The 18,691-nt window shown below is 43.6% G+C and overlaps 1 protein-coding gene across 1 annotated transcript in view; it reads right to left on the bottom strand.

The window, feature by feature from the left end:
* Positions 1–18,691, bottom strand: part of IQGAP2 (IQ motif containing GTPase activating protein 2) — a 273,778-nt gene that overhangs the window by 226,865 nt on the left and 28,222 nt on the right. The window contains exon 2 of the mRNA XM_026498758.4: positions 3,386–3,485. Within this exon, the coding sequence (XP_026354543.3) occupies positions 3,386–3,485 (100 nt within the window). The remainder of the gene's footprint in view (positions 1–3,385; positions 3,486–18,691) is intronic.

The following is an 18,691-nucleotide window of genomic DNA, read 5'->3' as shown; positions in this document are numbered from 1 at the left end:
TTTTGATTACTAACTCAATCGTTTTGCTTGTTATAAGTCTATTCACATTTTTTCTTTCTTTTTGAGTCAGTTTTGGTAGTTTATCTCTTTCTAGGAATTTGTCCATTCCATCTAGGTTATCTTATGCATATTTGTTGGCTTATAATTGTTCATAGTAGTCCATCATCCTTTTTGTGTTACTACTGGTATTTCCTCTAAATGAAGTAACTTTTAAATGGTTTAATGATTATCACAGAATTTTGAAATTAATAAAAGCAAAGTTAAATATATAACAGACTACTACAATTTTGAGTTTTTACAAATTCTGAGTTACAGGACATACAAACATATCCTTCCAGCTCTCACCTCTGGAACGAAAAGAGAGAGGCACAAAGACAGAACCTACACATTTTTAGGTAAAATACACCAAAGTCCGTTCAACAGAATTAAGAAACAAGAAACAGCCAACCACACTCTCATTTACACATGCGCATGCATGCATTATAATAAACCCACTATGACAAATTCTGAAGGCATGAGCACTGTAAAACAATCATGTGCCAAACCCTCTCAATTTTTTGAACAGAGACTAATTCACCCCTTTATTTCTTGAGTTCAGGAACATCAGAATTCTATACATTATGCTTTCTGAAATCAGAGTTCACATACTAATATACATATATATGTATGTTATATATATATATATAATATATAACACACACGCACACACACACATATATATGTATTAATGACCACATAATTTTTACAGACTCCAAGACCAAGAATCAGGTTCCCTGAAAGTCACAAAAGAAGTTCAGATATTAACAAGATTCACAAATGCATATTATATCTGATCTCTTCTTGTAAAAAAATTTATAAAACCATCTTACAGGAAAAGTATATTTTATAGTCTTTTCTTTCAAAGAAACTATTCTTAAACTTTCTTCAAAGAACCTGAACTAATTGTTATGTTGACTTTCCTAAAACAAAATTCAGTGACAAAATTTTGAAAACGTTAAAGAATATGGCAAGCTTTCAAGTTGTACTGATACATTTGATACATTCAGGAGAAAACTATGCTTATCACTATATACCTGACTGGTACTCTAGTTTATACAACACTTACGCCTTTTTTATTTTAGTTGATTTTTAGGGGGGGAAACCCCAGGATGTAGAGCAGGGGACACTAAGAGATTTTTTTTTTTAATTTAAGCGTTTTATTTTATGACACAATGAAAACTCCTTACTACACGAACATCTTTTTTTTTTTTTAAGATTTTATTTATTTATTTGACAGAGAGAGAGACAGCCAGCGAGAGAGGGAACACAAGCAGGGGGAGGGGGAGAGGAAGAAGCAGGCTCCCAGCGGAGGAGCCTGATGTGGGGCTCGATCCTGGAACACCGGGATCATGCCCTGAGCCAAAGGCAGACGCTTAAGGACTGAGCCACCCAGGCGCCCCTACACTAACATCTTAATCATCCCATTAGAGAGGAGACTAAACTGATGTTCCCATAGGTAGATGACCTGCCCAAGGTCACAGAGCTCCTAAGTGGTAATGTTGGGACCAGGACATCCAGTCCACTGACTCCCAGTCAGACATCTCCTCTGTGTGACCCTACTGCTCACTTAGAAAAAACAAGGGGCAAAAACTTAGAACACAAAGTGTGCTTAAGGAGAAAATTTCCAGTAACTCTCCTTCAACTTTTTCTCTGAAAGCATGCTTATTTTGAATGTTTATGAATCACTCTCCTTATCTTACTTTGTTATCAACAATTTGACTAAAAGCATGTTTTTCATAATCTTACTGATATGGAGTCTTCAGTGACCTGCCACCTATCAACTTCACAGGCATATTTAATAACCTTTAAAAGTAGTCTTCAGAGCTTAGATCTACAAGATACTGGCACTGGAGGAGATAATGCTAAGTGAAATAAGTCAAGCAGAGAAAGACAATTATCATATGATTTCTCTCATCTATGGAACATAAGAACTAGGAAGATCGATAGGGGAAGAAAGGGATAAAGAAAGGGGGGGTAATCAGAAGGGGGAATGAAGCATGAGAGACTATGGACTCTGAGAAACAAACTGGGGGCTTCAGAGGGGAGGGGGGTGGGGGAATGGGATAGGCTGGTGATGGGTAGTAAGGAGGGCACGTATTGCATGGTGCACTGGGTGTTATACGCAACTAATGAATCATCGAACTTTACATCAGAAACTGGGGATGTACTGTATGGTGACTAACATAATAATAATACAAAAACATTAAAAAAATATTAAACAACCCAGAGAAATCCCCTTTCAAGCAATTTCGAGGCCAAAGTAGCTCACGTGTCACTGAATGCTCTTCTACACAACACTGATTTAAAACCTCCTTTGCAACGAATGAATCACTGAACACTCCATCAAAAGCTCATGATGTACTGCTGTATGTTGGCTAACTGAACATAATAAAAACACCTCATTCTTCTAGCTCTGTAGATAGCTATTTATCAGTGATTAGAGATGTTTAATACCGATGACCATTACCTAAATATTTCCTACGTACTTAAGAAAGCTGGAACATACTACCGTGCCACAATACTGTTCCATCACAGCACGAAGCACTAAATGAAAACATCGCTCATGGCGAATGGGCATCATAGCGGTAGTCACCCAGCACAGGACAAAGGCCTTCTGATTCCTCTGACACAGAGGCCTAAGTACAAATTAGTTTATCTTCATTTTCTCCTCAGAGAAGCCGACATTTACTTATAATCGAAAGTCTTCAAGAGTCAGTATGATTTAAGAGACAATGCATCCTAAGTGGTCACACACCCATGGGTTAAAACGGAGATGGCAGTCATAAACCTACTCTCTAGCCTAGTGACCGATGGACTTCAGTCCAAAATCACACCGTCCTACAGCGCATTTATAATTACTGGGGTAGGGGTGAGAAAAGCATCCGAGGAAGCTCGGGGGGAGAAGGATTAAAGTACATTTGTGTTGAGCACTGAGTAATGTACAGAATTGCTGCATCGCTCCACTGCACACCTACAGCAAACACTGTATGTTAACAGCATTGGAATTAAAATAAAAAACAAAAAAAAAAAGGAAGCTGATTTAAGTCTTTGCTGCTCCCCCCACATCCAAACCAGTGCGATGAGGAATTGGAAAAAATCTGCACTTTTGGCCCGAGATTTCCTGGGAGAATCTGAGGAAGAAGCAGTACTAGTGGCTTCCCTAGTGCCTTGACCCTGGTCGTGGCAGCAACTTTTTCTCCATTCGCCTGACCGTTTACAAAAAAAAAACAGGGGGTCCTTCTCCCATTACGCTGCTACGGACGAGACTGCAAGTGAGTTGTTCCAAGGCTAGGATCCCAAGGAGCAGCTAAGAGAAGTGCACAAACAGATGGTGTTGGGACCTTACCTTTTGGCTTCCTCGAGGTGGCACAGATACTCATAAGCAATGTTCTGCCGCCTCCGCTCATCCATCTCTTCTGCAGAGAGCCTTTCGTCGTCCACGATAGCTAAAAATAGAGGAGAGCATCGCATTACTCGTAAGGGCAGCGTTCATCAAATAAACACCTGAGACGACAACTAGAAAAAAACTCATGCGATTCAACACTGGACACTGAAAGACAGCGGTATTGAAACATCGCGCATAGTAAGATTTGCCTTTGGATTCTTACAGTATGTCACTGATAGCCAAAAAATAAAATGCAGCATGGGTCAAAACTACTGCACAGAATGAGAACAGCCATCATCGTTCGTAGACATGAAGCCACAGAATTCAGACAGCCTCGAATCAATTAGAGCGTGGTCCGCTTGCAACAACTTTCCTTAACAAGCTTGTAGAATTGGCCCAGTGGCTCAGCTTGGACCTTCCTGGGAATTTTGAGGTTTAACAAATAATCGACAAGGACGTGTGTTTTCCCACTCCTAAAGGGAATTAAAGCGTCTCATCCAATGCAAACCCTCTTTTATAGATGCCAAAGACTCTGAGAGTCCTCCTTCGTATTTCTCGGCCTTTGTGAGGCTAACTTTCCTGGTCAACAGCATCCAAAAGAACAAAACAAAGGAGACATCAAGCGAGCAGTTTCCAAGCCCACACCCTTTATTCTAACACAAACCTAGTTTATAGACTTCCACACTTCAGCTTTGCTCTTCTATAGAGAACACGGCCTCCCCATTTCCTGAGTGCATTTCCTCTGCCCAGAGTCTCAACAGCACTCATCTGTCACATCAGCCAGCTCCTAGCTATCCATTTTCATGACAACATTCCTTTCCCATAACAAGGCACTCCTTTTCCTTCTTCAATCCTAAACTTTAATTCTGATAGCTCTAAAATCAATTTGATTTCTAGTTTGTTACATTATTCATCTAATGAACACAAGGTATGTGTGTAGCAGGGATATGGTCACATGGGGCAGGAATGTCAGTATGCTCTTTTCTTCCCCAGCCACCAGTACCAATCAGCCATTTCATAAATGAGACCCGTGGTTCCAAGCAGAAGAGTTAAGGTCACCCGTCCCACCCTAAGAAGGGCCAATCCCATGCCCCACTGATGAGGAGTCCAAAATATCATCATGGCAGACAAAAGGAATGGAGACCAAATTTTGAACTCTTACTGGAGCAAATACAATGCTAAATGCTTAAGATCTAAAAATAATACCAGAACCCTTAAGGAACTCAAAAGAGAAGGGCTTAAATTTACATCAATATAAAATATGGCAGAATTCCATAAGCATATAAAAACATGCTAGATGCTTATATATCAAGTGCTTACTTTGTTTCAAGCCCTTAAGCCGTGTTTCTTATGAACTGTCTCACCTAAGTCCCATGACACCACAAGGCAAGTAGTTTGTCCCACTTTACAGAGCAAACATGTTTGAAGTCATTTGCCCAAGTGAAAAGTAGAAACATTAGGGCTGGAAATGTGTGGATAGGATGGAAAAAAAAACAAAACCCAGTACGGAAGAACTTAGGGAAATGTCTCTTTCTACAGATGAGGAAGAAAGGGAACCGGCAGAAGAGAGAGGGGAGATGTGCGAGAGCACCAGGATAGGCTTGGATATCTCAACCCTGGGGGCCAAAGAAGCAGGAGTCTCCACACATGTCACCACCCTTTTCCTACCCTCCTTCCTACCACTCTCAGTTTCCCAGTGTGGCTGCATTCCTTGAAAAAGGAGACCGCATCCCGGACCAATGGCATCAATAAGGGTCAACAAAGATTTGTGTTGTCAAAAGCATTTTCTTTTTCCTAATAAACTCAATCTGCTCTGAACTGTAGAAGAGAGCTCTCGAGTTGAGGACAAGGACCAAACTCTGGAACCACCCTCCTCTGCACCTCTGCCCCAAGCACCCAGGTCTTCGCTGTCTCTCCCCTGGACTCTTGTGACCATCCTCAAATAGCCTTGCAGCCACCCCTCCCCCACTCATTCTCCTCACCACCACCAGAGCATCTTTCGAACACACAGTCCTGCCGATGTTATTCTCCCTCACAAAACCTGCGATGGATCCTCATTTCCTCCAGAACAAAGCTCGAGCAGACTTTCCCACTCCTGCCCTGCAAGAAGCCTGCATTCCAGCCACTTCTTCCAACAGCACTGCGTTCCAGGACCACGTCATGACCTTTTAGGTTTGAGTGCTTCTGCGCTCCACTTTCTCTGCCTGGAAAGCCATTCTCCCACCTTCCGTGTGTGACATCTTCTCAAGCAGAATTCTGTGGCTCACCAAGTGCAGATCCATCTACTTGCCCAGCACTTTGGTTCACCTTTCTATTACATCATTCATCACAGAAGCTCAGTCACTTCTCCCTCTACAAAATGGGGTTTCTGTACAAGAATGGACTCTTGATTCACCTACATGTCCCCCTCGCATTTATCACGAGCAATGTTCTGCAGAGAGAGAACACACAACCATGTGCTGAAAAGTTACCTTCATGAAGTGAGCTCACCATCATCCCAAAATGAATATATTTTGCAAATTAGGTTTTCTTATCCTGAGTTCTCTTAGAAGGTAACTGGCACGCCCACGTAGCCTCACCTACTCCTGCACCTCCACTGTTCCTAACACTTCATCCCCAGGACACCTCATGACTTCCGGTTTCTCGTTCCACTATCAGTCTAAAGACCGGTCTCCTATTTCTGACAGGATACTATCATTTTATAGTAACTTCAGACACATTAAAGCTTGAAAACAATATAAAACTCCTAGTATGAATCCATGTGATCATCCTACCCTTCCCAACTTTTAAATATGAGTGCAGGAATCACATTCTAAGGGAGCCACTCTCACTGCCATCTTCCTTTTCGTCTGCTACCTCCTTCCACCTCCATCAACCTACCCCGGAGGAAGCAGAAGCCTTAACGGCACTCGGTTCCTAGGCCTCGACCCCCAACTCCCTGCACAAGCCACCGAGAATCCACCAGTCCGCGAGAGCTACTGATAAGCTCTCAAACTGTGACATCACCCTGTCCAAAGAGAAGATTTGACTCAATGTTTGAATTAATACACACACACACACACACACCACAAAGCTTTAAATGGCAGTTTCAACATATTGGCCACAGCTGACAGAATTCTGCCCATCTTTACAGCTCAACTCAATAATCACTTCCTTCCCTAAGTCTTCCCTGTTTGCTCTCACTCAAAATGTGCTCTCTAGTGGTACCCCCAAATACTGCTTCATTTAATAGTAAACTCCTAGAAGGCAAATTTGTGTCCTCAACGTGTCCAACTCACTATCCTGCACAGGCTATGTGCTCCATAAGACTATGTGATAAAAAAATAATCTCCTATGAGGAATGGTGAATACAAGGGCTCTAAAGTATTTATGTGGGTATTCTGATTTGCTTGCTCACGCTGCCTAAAATAAGGATACGGTCATTGATGGAGCAAACACAGCACCATTCCACAGACCTCACTTAAGTCATGTTCGACTCATAGATTCTCTCGGCCAGGCTTGAGCCAAAGCACCTGGGATCGGGCAGCGAACAAAACAAAACAAAGAATGCTTGCCCTCATGGGTCTTGCTTGAACACGTCACTTCCCTCCCTTCTGACCTGGCCCGTGGGACCACCCATCTGGCCGCTGCCCTTGCAAGCTCCTCCGCTGGGAGCCTGCTTCTTCCTCTCCCACTCCCCCTGCTTGTGTTCCCTCTCTCGCTGGCTGTCTCTCTCTCTCTGTCAAATAAATAAGTAAAACCTTAAATAAATAAATAAATAAATAAATAAATAGCCATCACAGAACGGATAGAATCTTCGGCACTTCGGCATGACTTCAGCACCCACACAGTGTTCTCCTATGTTACTGTGAGGTCCTCATCATCCCCCTGAGGGGCAAACATGATCTCCTTCTCACAAATGAGCAAACAGGGGTCATGCGAAGAGAAGGGAGGGCGTGCGGTTACTCGCTGGGTCACCTCAGCTCCGCAGCCGCTGCTCTTTGCCCCGCGCCCCGCTGCTGCTCAAACGGAGCGAGCCAGGAGAGGCGCCTGTCACCGCCAAACCCAAGGGCACATCGTCTAAGTGCCTTCAGAACTGCTTTGATCTTAAAGCAGCTGGACTAGCTGCGATTTCCTCTGAAGTTCATCTTTACTTGCTGCCTCGAACCCTAGGAAACACGAGGACATTGTGAAGAACAGCCTCCCGAACTACGAGCAACTCACAAAATGCCTTTTGTAACATCAGCGGACGCTGGCTAGAAGATGGCACTTTAAAGTGGTAACATTCTGGGGAAATGACACGAGAGGGCTTACTCAGGGGTGTAAGGAGCAAAACAAGCATTGGTAGAGAAGGTTTTGAAGTAAAACTCTTAGTGATGGAAGGAAACTTAAGGAGTTCATTTTCCAAAGAATACCCCCCAAATCCACTGTAAAAACAGCCTGAAGACCGACCTCATTCATTAAGGAGTTGGCCTGGTCACTTAACTTCTGCTACTCTACTTGCTCCTTCACGCGCACAGACACCAAAGCCGCCATCTCCTTGGTATTAAAATTCATTCACTTGTTCGACCAGTATTTGAGGGGCTGCTTTGTGCCCGTCTGTTCTATGGATCAGATACAAAGTGACAGGTGTGACACAGGAAGTCCCTCAGCAAGTTTTTATTATAGTTAAACAACTGGAAGTGTGACATGATTGTAGGATGCCAAGATAGGTAGGGATATACTCCCTCCAGCGGAGGAAGGGTCAGCAAGAATCGCAAACACCAGGATTGGGAAGCCCTGTTTGATGAAATGGTAGTATTTAAAACACGTTCCTTAAAGGAAAAGCAGGTTAAAAATACGGTATAAAGCATCAATTCATAGAAATCTACTGGAGCTTAGCATTTTATATACACGTTATTATTCTGTGTGACTCAAAATTTCTTTAAGGAGCCCCACGAATCTTCAGTCCTGAATATATAATTCAATTCACATGTGTGTTGAACCAGCTTGTAACATGTGAGATCAGCTTTTAGCAGGAGAGAGCATGGTCCAGTGGTTATCTGCCCATTCCCAGGACTTAAAGAATGGCTACCAGAGATGTATACACCAAGGAAGGAACTAGAAGGAAGAGAACTGATTCCAAGACCCTAAAATGGGCAAGGGACAGGGATGGGATATAAAGATGAGAGAACCCCAAGTCCAAAATTTCCACTAAGGCACAACACTCAATAAACTTGACCCATGATATATTCTGGCTTCACACCAGCTTCCTGAAGCATCTTCCAGTTGCTTGATCTTAACATGATCCAACTTCCCTAATCTGAATCGTCTTTTGAAAAATACGCAAACCTGAGGCTGGAGCTGTTAGCAACCGATGCATATAATCAGGTATGCTAAAGAATCTTTAACAACAATACAGAGTGCCATGACATGTGTTAAAAACATTCGAGGTTTTTATCAAATGACTGAAATTATGAGACCCTGAGAGCAGGGGCTCCTACCTCATCCACCCCTATCAAGTGCCAGGTAAACAGTATGTGCTCAATAAAAGCTGCTACATGGTGTGCTCAACTTTGTGCTCGCAAGCAGAGATGTCGGGCTCTTTACAGGTTCAGCTGTACTAAGTCCAAAGTCCTGATGGTAACACAGCCATAGTGGCCAGATCCTAAGGGAAGGTGAACTTTAAAGCCCACCCTCCACGCTTTTCCTGGAACTTCTCTCCCATCGCCCACTTCTAAGAACTCTCCAAAGTTGTAAAGCAACACACAACTTCAGAGGATATTCCGGTTAGACGGGGTTATCAGACACTGTGACTGCTTCCTCTAATAAGGCAAAGCCCTAAATCTTCAAGCTCAGCAATGGAAGGAGAATTTCCTAGGTGAGGAAAGAAGGTAACCCCCCCCCCCGAAACTACTCTAGTTACTTAAAAGAGTTAGAGTGTCTGGCCACCCATCTCCTTTCCCAGTGAGGTTATTAAGGCCCAGAAGACTTAGGAAACATCTTTGTCGTATTTATTCAAGAAAAAGAACAAAATATTTCAGGCTTTGTGAAAATGGTTAACCCCCTTCTGCAAATATGCTTTAAAAGTACATTGCTTTCAGACCTACCTATGAAAGAGGGTTCTTTGATCCCACTTTGATATGAAAGGTTCCAAACATCTTTCCCCCAAGAACGTGATCATGCTTGAGCATCTAAAATACCACTGGTTCCTATGAAGCCTGACTCTCAAAACCCAGGACACCTTTTCAGAACAGAACCTCATGTCTACATCTCCACAGACCGTAAAATCAATTTTGGTCCACTATGCGAATCTGAAGAATCTAGAAATTCAAAGCTGGCCATAGACATTGTTAAGGTCCACCCTGCAGATGGGGATGGGAAGGATCTAGGACTTTGCTCCATTTAAGGGAAGAACTAAAGGCAATGATGGCTAGATTTGGGATTTCTTAATTATCATTTCAAAAAATATTTGAGGATCAAAAAGCACTTATTTTGCTTCCAAGTAGGCACAAGTAAAATTCCATTTGTTCACCGCCTGCTCCTACATGCTCCATCATCCTTACGCAGATCTCAGTGAGGAAGAAAGGACTGTCACGTTTCCAAGGACAATTTAAACATTTTAGCTCCAACAGTTAAAGTTACAGAAGGAATTGTAAAACCTTTAGTCTGGATGAGCTTCTCCTATTTTTAAAAGAAGAGAAAGGAATCCAAGTCATCTCTACTTGAGTATGAACTTTTTATGCTTAAGATGGTCAGTACAAAACACTCCAGACTATGCAGAACCAGCGCTAATATTATTCTCCCTCTTCTCTATAGATAAGGACACAGATTAGTTACCCTTTTTTTTTTTTAAGATTTTTTTTTTAAATCTATTTTTGGAGAGAAAGAGACGGAGAGAATGTGCGTGAGCAGGAGGAGGGGCAGAGGGAGACAGAATCCCAAGCAAACTCCATGCAAAGGGCAGGACCCCACACGGGGCTTGATCCCAAGATCATGACCCAGCCAAAACCACAAGTCCAACGCTTAACTGAATGAGCCACCCAGGCGCCCCGTACTGTAACTTTAATACCCCATAGGAATTATCATATTTTACTATTGTTTTACAGACTTAGCAGGTTACATAATGACAGTTCCCTGGGCTGTTCTCAGGGAGTAGCAAGTCACTGCTAACACTCTGTCCCTATCCTCTGAAAAACTACCCCAAATAAACCAGAATATCAGAGGTTTCTACAAAGCTGTTTGAGCTTTAGAAGACAATAGAATACCGAGGCTTGGTCTCCTTTTTCTTCAACTATTAGGAGAAAATAACCAATCACAAATAGTTCAAGAAAACCAAATAACCTCTTGGCTTTGAGCAGGGTATTTTTCCTGCATGTTTCATGGCCATTGGTCTCTTTTTAAAAGATTTTATTTATTCTTTTGAAAGACAGAGAGAGAGAGAGAGATTGAGAGAATGAGCGGGAAGAGAGGCAGAGGGAGAAGCAGACTCCCTGTAGAGCATGGAGCCCAACTTGGAACTTGGTCCCAGGACCCAGGGATCATGACCTGTGCCTAAGGCAGATGCTTAAACAACTGAACCACCCAGTCACCCAAGGGCATAGGTCTTCTTTCTCTAATCAATGTAAGATCTTTGTAATGCATACATCAAAATAGCAGACCGAAGAGATGAACACTTAATGAGCACTTACTATGTGCCAGACATTTGACATAGTGTGTATCTCCATATAACTTGCAAATTGAATGTATATGAAATCACATAAATTGAAAAGAGCAAAATTTGAATTCCACACATGTATACACATACTCAACATATATATGTAATGGGTATATGTTCTTAAAAATTATATAAGGTTATGTTACTACATGCAGTGTAATTAAGGGGGAAAACACCTAAGAGGAAATAGCAAATGCTAAAACACTTGTTTTTAAAAGGAGCGCTCTGTGGTTAACTTTTTTGAATCATACACATTTTCCAGATACTCTATACCATTGATGTGTATTACTTTAATAATAAAAGATTAAATGCGTTTTCATGTTCAGTAACAGAAAAAAAAAAAAAAAAAAGAGAATACCGTGAGGAATAAGCCTTAAAGCCAGTTCCACTGTGGAGCGCCTGAGTGGCTCAGCTGGTTAAGCATCTGCCTTCGGCTCAGGTCATGATCCCGGGGTCCTGGGATTGAGCCCCACGTTGGGCTCCCTGTTCAGCAGACAGCCTGTGTCTCCCTTTGCCCCTCACCCCCGCCCCCCCGCTTGTGCACACACCCTCTTTCTTTCAAATAAATCAATAAAATCTTAAAAAAACAAAAAGCCACTTCCATTGTGAAGCATGCCTTCCATGCATTAATTGCCCCATTTGAACTTCTAGATAAGGATCAGTCATTGAAAATGTGCAACGATTATTAATCAGCTTAATGAGGAAAAAAGGTCATGGAAGTTCAAAGACAGCAGAGAGGAGAGGAAGACGACTAAGGCCACGATAATCTGTCTGAAGGCTTTAAGTGCCTAAATGCTTTGGGGATGACAAAATGATCAGAGAGAACAGGTAGGGTTAAGACCAAAGTGAAACAGAACGAATGGAAGGGGTCCTCATCTGAAGAATGAAGAGAAGGCTCCAACACACCCATGTGACATGAGCCCTTACAAGTCTGAATCAGGGAGAAGAAAGAAAAACGTAGTGATGCTTTGCAAGGGCAGAATCTGGCAAAAGAACGAGCAGGATGAAGTAGAGCATGGTACGGGGGAAGAAGAAGGAAGCCAACACACAGCAGCCGACTCATGTCAGCCACTCACTTCAGATAGTGGAGGTGGAAACGTCTCAGCGCCAGAAAGTCCCCTGATACGCCACTTTACATAAAGGCAAGTTTGTTTAATTAAAGAGGAAAAAAAGTGGAAGCATCCCACTGTTCTAGCATTATACTAAGGAGCTGCTTTTCAATCTCCACGTATATTTAGAAGACAAGTTTAATGTAACAGACTCAATTAGAAGGCTAGGACGTAGAACAGAAGGGCACTATTAATGCAAGCATATGCTGTTTGTTAGGGAGTATGAATTAACACATGATTCAGGACAGTCAATTTTTAAACTATGCCAAAAACTCAGCTCTCAAACAGATCCTACCATGCAAATGGAGATATTTTGACAATACAGTCATGGATCAAGAATACATTTCAAGTGGATTGTTGGGCTCATGCAATTTAGGCTAGTTATCATGATCAAGAAGTTTGTTTTTGAGAAGGACGTGCCAATCACCATCATTTCACACACTGAGGGTTGTGGGAGACCAAGAAATCACATCACACCACATACAGTGCCAATATCAAACAGCAGCACGTGAACGAAGTCGGGCTCTTTTGTTTCGGAGAAGTCCTACACATCCATAAAGTGTTACTGCGAACATTTTCTCCCATAACTGCAACAGCCCTCAGATAGATGGATGAATACAAATTACTTCCTTTTGTCTAAGACTAAAATGTTTGTTTAAATGCTTTGTTCAAGGTCCCAGAGCTAAATCACAGACCTGGTTTGTATTTAAAACCAACTCTTGGCTCGTGTTTAGTTTTTATCAAACTTTTGGAGGTACCCTATTCTCTTAGAGCAAACATATTTTTATTCTTTTCTGTCAACAGTCCAGGGAGCAGTAGGAGGAAGTGGAATGGCTGATGTGGGAAGGGAGTTGAGTTGGCAAGAGGGGGTGAAGCCAACGTCAAGTCTGCAAGCTGCAGAGAATGTATACAAACCCTGATTTTGTAAACTTCTTGAGAAGGGTATAAAATACCCTGGGAACGGCCCTCTTGTGGGAAAGAATTTACCCCACTTGGGCAACAAAGCTGAAAATATTTTGGTTTTGGCTTGTCGTGTGCTTTTTGTTCTAACACGCAGTACAAGGTCCTAAGTTTAGAAAAGAGGATATTCTATGAGCACAAATGAATGACACCAAGGTTTTCAAGATCTTATGCTTCTTTAGTCCAAAACTGAAAAGCTTTCTACAACAGCCAGAACAGCAACCACGTTAAATAGAATTCATGCTCTTCTGCTTCGGACTTAAATTAATAACTGATCTCCCTCCGGCAGTTCTTTCTTGGCTGGGGACCGGACCACGGTACTGTACGTAAACTACACCACATGTTTACTGCACATCAGAGGAGACAGCCAAAGCGTGTGTCAGCCACCAGCTCCTTAGAGGATTTGAATACAATTTCAGAATTAAGTCACTGTTTCTACTCCAGACATGAGAACCTCGCTAGCATTTGTGCCGCACAAGTGTCCACGATGATGAAGCCAAGTGAGGATGGAAACTTCCTATTGGTCCACTAGGTGCAAAATGCTGACAGAGAATTATGGAGATGCAGAGTCCTCAGATGCCTTCCAAATGCCTTGTAATTAAATCCAATCAATACAACAACAACAGAATGTGTTTCTTTTGGTATGTGGCAAAGTCCCTAACTAATGGCTAAACAGTTCCAGTGACGGTGGGGGCAGAGAAGGGACGGAGAGGGGTGGGTGAAAGGACTCTGTGCCCCTCAGAGTTTACAATCTGACAGAATGCATATTTAATGCCAGATACATGTTGGAAAACTCCTTTGGAAAAAGTACAATTAATTACAGGACAGAGAACAGGAAAGCCAAGGGGAAGAGCAAAGATTATTCAGTAACGGGACTAATCAGGGCCAGTTTTCTAGAAGTCAGGTGTGAAAAAGAGGAAAGTTCAGCTGGGAAACAAAGGTACAGAAGTCACTGAAGAAGAATAAATGAAGCGCACACGGAGCTCAAGATGCAGTCTTTTTTTTTTTTTAAGATTTTATTTATTTATTCGACAGAGATAGAGACAGCCAGCGAGAGAGGGAACACAAGCAGGGGGAGTGGGAGAGGAAGAAGCAGGCTCATAGCAGAGGAGCCTGATGTGGGGCTCGATCCCATAACGCCGGGATCACGCCCTGAGCCGAAGGCAGACGCTCAACCTCTGTGCCACCCAGGCGCCCCTCAAGATGCAGTCTTATGCTTTGTCTTCTGCCCCATTCCTTCGCCTTCAGAGTCTCCCCTCTGCCCCTCCCCAATCTCGCAAAGGTCTCTGCATTTCTTGCGAGGAACGGGGACCCTATCCAGGACGCTTTGCAGCGGCTTCTAAGCAGTGCAGTTGAAAGGAGTACGGTTGTTTGATGACAGCGAAAAGACCACATGATAGCTCATGCTGCAAGAGCAGGGCAGAGTTTCACTGTTGATAAAAGCTCTTTTAACAAAGCTAACCCTGCACATCTAATAACACACATAATTACAAGGGAATCAGAGAGAGTTCATTGGGCCTCAGTTGTTAAAGCAGTGACATGAATTACTGTAATTACTATGAAATACCCAAGCCAAGTTCCTTATTTTGCCAGTTCACCAGTGCTCAATCAACAAGAACTTGCTTTCCCTTGGAACATACTCAGCATTGCATCCGTGGGAGCTAGGGATGGAGAGTAAGCCAACAGTCTTAGATCTGCTCTTCAAAGTCCGTGCTTCCCATTCCCTCTCCGAGTCCACCGCCCGCTGCCATCCCGACGCCTCCCCTAGTCAGAGAGCCCCGGGCACCACTACGCACGTTTCTGCCCTCCCAGGGGGATTCCTCTGCCGTGGTCTTGAGCAGCTCCAGACCCTCCCCCTACCCAGCTTCCCTTCCCTGCTGCCATCATGCTGGAAAGAATAAGAGATATCTAGATGATGATGAAGGGCAGAAAGAAGTAGTCCAGAAAGAAAACAAAGGCGGCTGTGACTGCCAGCGTGGAGAGGCCAGCCTACAGGGCTGAGTGAGGAGAGGTACCGGTAAAGGGGCTGGTGGGAGCTGCTGGTGAGGCTCTGGCTCCTTCCCATCCAACCCCTTCCACCCCCCCCCCAGCCCCCGCCCCGAGGGCTCACATGGCAGTTTCTCCTGGCACTGGTTTTGCTGCACTGAGCCCACAGTGATCCTGTGACGTTCTACAGATGTGGAAACAGAGACTTGGAAGCGCTGAATCATTTGTCCAGGATCACGGCTGACACGTGGGAAGCAGTCTAGCAGCAGCCTGGACTTACTGGCCCATCGCCCTCAGGAGACGCAAACCTGCCTTTCTCAGCCCTCTCCCGGCCCCTGCACACTCCTAGGTTCCCCACACCGTGTAGTCATGACTTGTATCATAAAAAATCGCCCTCAGGGCAGAAGAGAGTGAAACACATGGAAAAAACAGGGCATGAAGAGAAGTGCCCGGGGCACAGGTTCAAGGCCAATAAGCACGAGTTGTCTAATTTCAGTCTCACTTTCAGAAATCTCCACTGTACATTTTAGTCCCCAGCTCATCTGTGGTGCAGTATTTGAAACAGGAGTCCCCAGCTCCGGACTCAGTAAGGCTGGCATTGCAAGCAGCCGTGTCCCGGGTACCGCGCGGGCTGCACGGGTCTGCGCACCGCCCGCCCCGGGTTTCCCGGTGTGCAGGTCCCAGCTGCTGACTCCGCTTAGCTCACGCTTGGCTGCGCGTATGCAGGCAGCCTAGCTGCAGAACCAGCCGGGACGTGTCGTTCCTGGGAAGCATCCGATTCGAGGCACTTGACCCACTTATCCCATAAGTGGGAGAGCTCATTCCATCTGTTTTTATACATCTTTTTTCAGAGATGGGCTGGTTTGATGTTGGAAGCTCCAAGTCTGTTCTTCATTCAAGATATTCGAAACTCCTGGAAGGTAGATGTACTCCAGTTTGGTAGATAAAACTAAGCAAGCTCGTTCTCTACACACTCCAGCACACAACCCAAAAGGTCTTCGTTCTAAAGAAGTTCTTGGTGCAAGCATATCTGTTATGAAGTATCTTTATCCTCCCAAGTAGACAGCAAACCCCATGCTCTTCCGTTCACAGCTCTGTCCCTCTGTATATATAAAAGGGGACAACGTTTAACTTTAAGGTTTATATATCTACCATAACCTCTGCTTCTACCCATTTTATGGTCAGATAACTACATTTTTTAAGATTTTATTTATTTATTTGAGGGAGTGAGAGAGAGCAGAAGCAGGGGAGCAGCAGAGGGAGAGGGAGAAGCAGACTCCCCTCCGAGCAGGGAACCCAGTGTGAGGCTGGATCCCAGGACCCTGGGATCATGACTTGAGCTGAAGGCAGACACTTAACCAACCGAGCCATCCAGGCGCCCCAGACAGCTATTATACTGAAATGAGGTTCTATAATGAGGATTTAAAACTCTGGAAATTATTAACTTGATTATATTTTCTCATTATAAACTGTGGAACTGCCATTGTACAGCCTCTTCCAGAAAAAGTTTTCAACCAGAACATGGTTTATTTAAGCTTTCAATACATCTCTTTAGATCGAAGCAGAATATTCTATTGTTAGACGATTATAAGCTTAGAAAAAAAAAAAAAAAAGAAGTGGGGAGAGGTTCTGGCTGAGAGTAGTGACTCAGTAAGTGAGGAGACAGGTTCACACACACCCAATGTTTAACCTCTTCAGTCCATATGAAGGTAGCATGAGTGGCCAGGCGTGCTCTCAGACCTGTCCTGTGGCTCTAAAAATACGTGCAGTTTACTCTGCGTGAGTAAGGACTCACATTCCTTCCCCTCCCCATTCCACACACACAGCACGCACACAACTTACCTTTGCATTACTGGAGCTATTCGGGGGGATAAGTCAATCCACAGGCCTGCATTAGGACCAAGACTATTAATGTTATAACCTAGTTTTACTGGAGTACTCTTTTCTTTTAAGGAAATGAGATCAGGCTATTGGAAGTTAAGAAAAAGCTCTTGTAATAAATCATACCATACGTTTTTATATTAATTGGAAGGGTGGGAAGAAGAGAATTATAACATCCCCTACAGAAAATGTGAGAGGTGGAGTAGATCACCAAAGAGGGCCCTATAGCCCAACCCCGTTTTATAGCTCCCTTAACCTTCCCCACCAGTTTAAACAACCTTGTGTTCATGTCTGAGGTGCAGGGGCTCAGATCACACGGGTGGGAATTCCACTACCTCATCTATGAGTGACCCAGCTTTGGGTCCCAGTTTTTGGCCAGTTCCTCTCTTTTCCCATGGCAATTCCCTAGCCATGGGAATTTTCGACTCCCCACTTTGTGGGTAGAACAGCTTCTTCTGATTCCCAGAGATAATACAGGGAGAGCTGAGTGCCATTTCCCCACTCCTCCTAGGCCCGAACTTCATTCCCCATGTGCCGTCCGCACCAGCTCCTACTCAACACTCAGGCTTTGAACGCCCTCTTGATTTACGGCACAGGGGTTTCTCATGCTTGTTTTCTTAAAGCAGAATTGCTTTCCCTTTGATAGCTATTACATGTCCGATGCAAGAGGGATGCTTGTCTGCAACAGGTCCACCAAGTTAACCAGAACAAGGGAAGTAACAGATAATAACAACACTTTGCAAGCTGAAAACACAGAAGCGCAAAAGGTAGTGACTGAATGGCAAAGGGTACCCGGCTTGTTAACAGATGCAGTAGAAACCACCCCACACGTGCCTGAATCTGAAGTACTAGCTTTGTAAAAACAAAGAAAGAAAGAAACAAACAACAGCATTGTTAGAGGTATGCCTTCTCTTCCCAGCATGCTCACTTTCTCACCAGGCTCCTCATCTCTTCTTTCTCCTTTCCTTCCTTTTCTCCTAGTCCATGATTTAGACACGATCTCTTCAAAAGTAGGAAGGATAAGGAGTTAATTTCTGTATCTTTCCAAGAAGTCATTCAAGTTCGATGGACAAGGTCTATGAAGGAATGTTATTTACACAAAGGGCAGAAGAATCCATGGAGTCCAAGCTAAAGATGGTGATGATGATCAGAGATAAATAAAAAACCTAACATGCTAACTACTGTTTAGCATTTATAGTTGTGCTAGACATTCTCCTAAACCCTTTACATAATTAATTTAATCCTCACAAAATCTGTAAGGTAGCTACCACGATTTCCACTTACCAAATAAGGAAACCAAGGCACAGAGCCCCCATGACATTGAGCAGGCATTCGTGGAGCTCGGAATGGCACTAGGGCAGTCTGGCTCAATGACCCAGCTCTTCACCATTGGGCTATGTTGCCTCAAAGAGCGTTCTCGTTATAAGACAATAATGAGTGGCACGCCCTCAAGCACCGTCTTCCTAGTTGGCCTAGAGTTCCTCTGCAGGTCAAGTAAATGAATACAGAGTCAGGATGCAGTGAGAGGAGACTCAGGTAACATGATTAGATTCTGGTATTTCTGAGTCAAGAGATCACACATAGAAATAAATATTTTATCTTTCAAAATAGCTGCCCAAGAAATTCTATGTTCATTCCAACTTGGCTGCCATCACG

The sequence above is a fragment of the Ursus arctos genome, unplaced genomic scaffold (genome assembly GCF_023065955.2).
Source record: "Ursus arctos isolate Adak ecotype North America unplaced genomic scaffold, UrsArc2.0 scaffold_5, whole genome shotgun sequence".
Taxonomy (NCBI): Eukaryota; Metazoa; Chordata; class Mammalia; order Carnivora; family Ursidae; genus Ursus; species Ursus arctos.
Note: the sequence above shows the minus strand (reverse complement) of the source record. Positions and strands in the feature narration are given on the sequence as shown.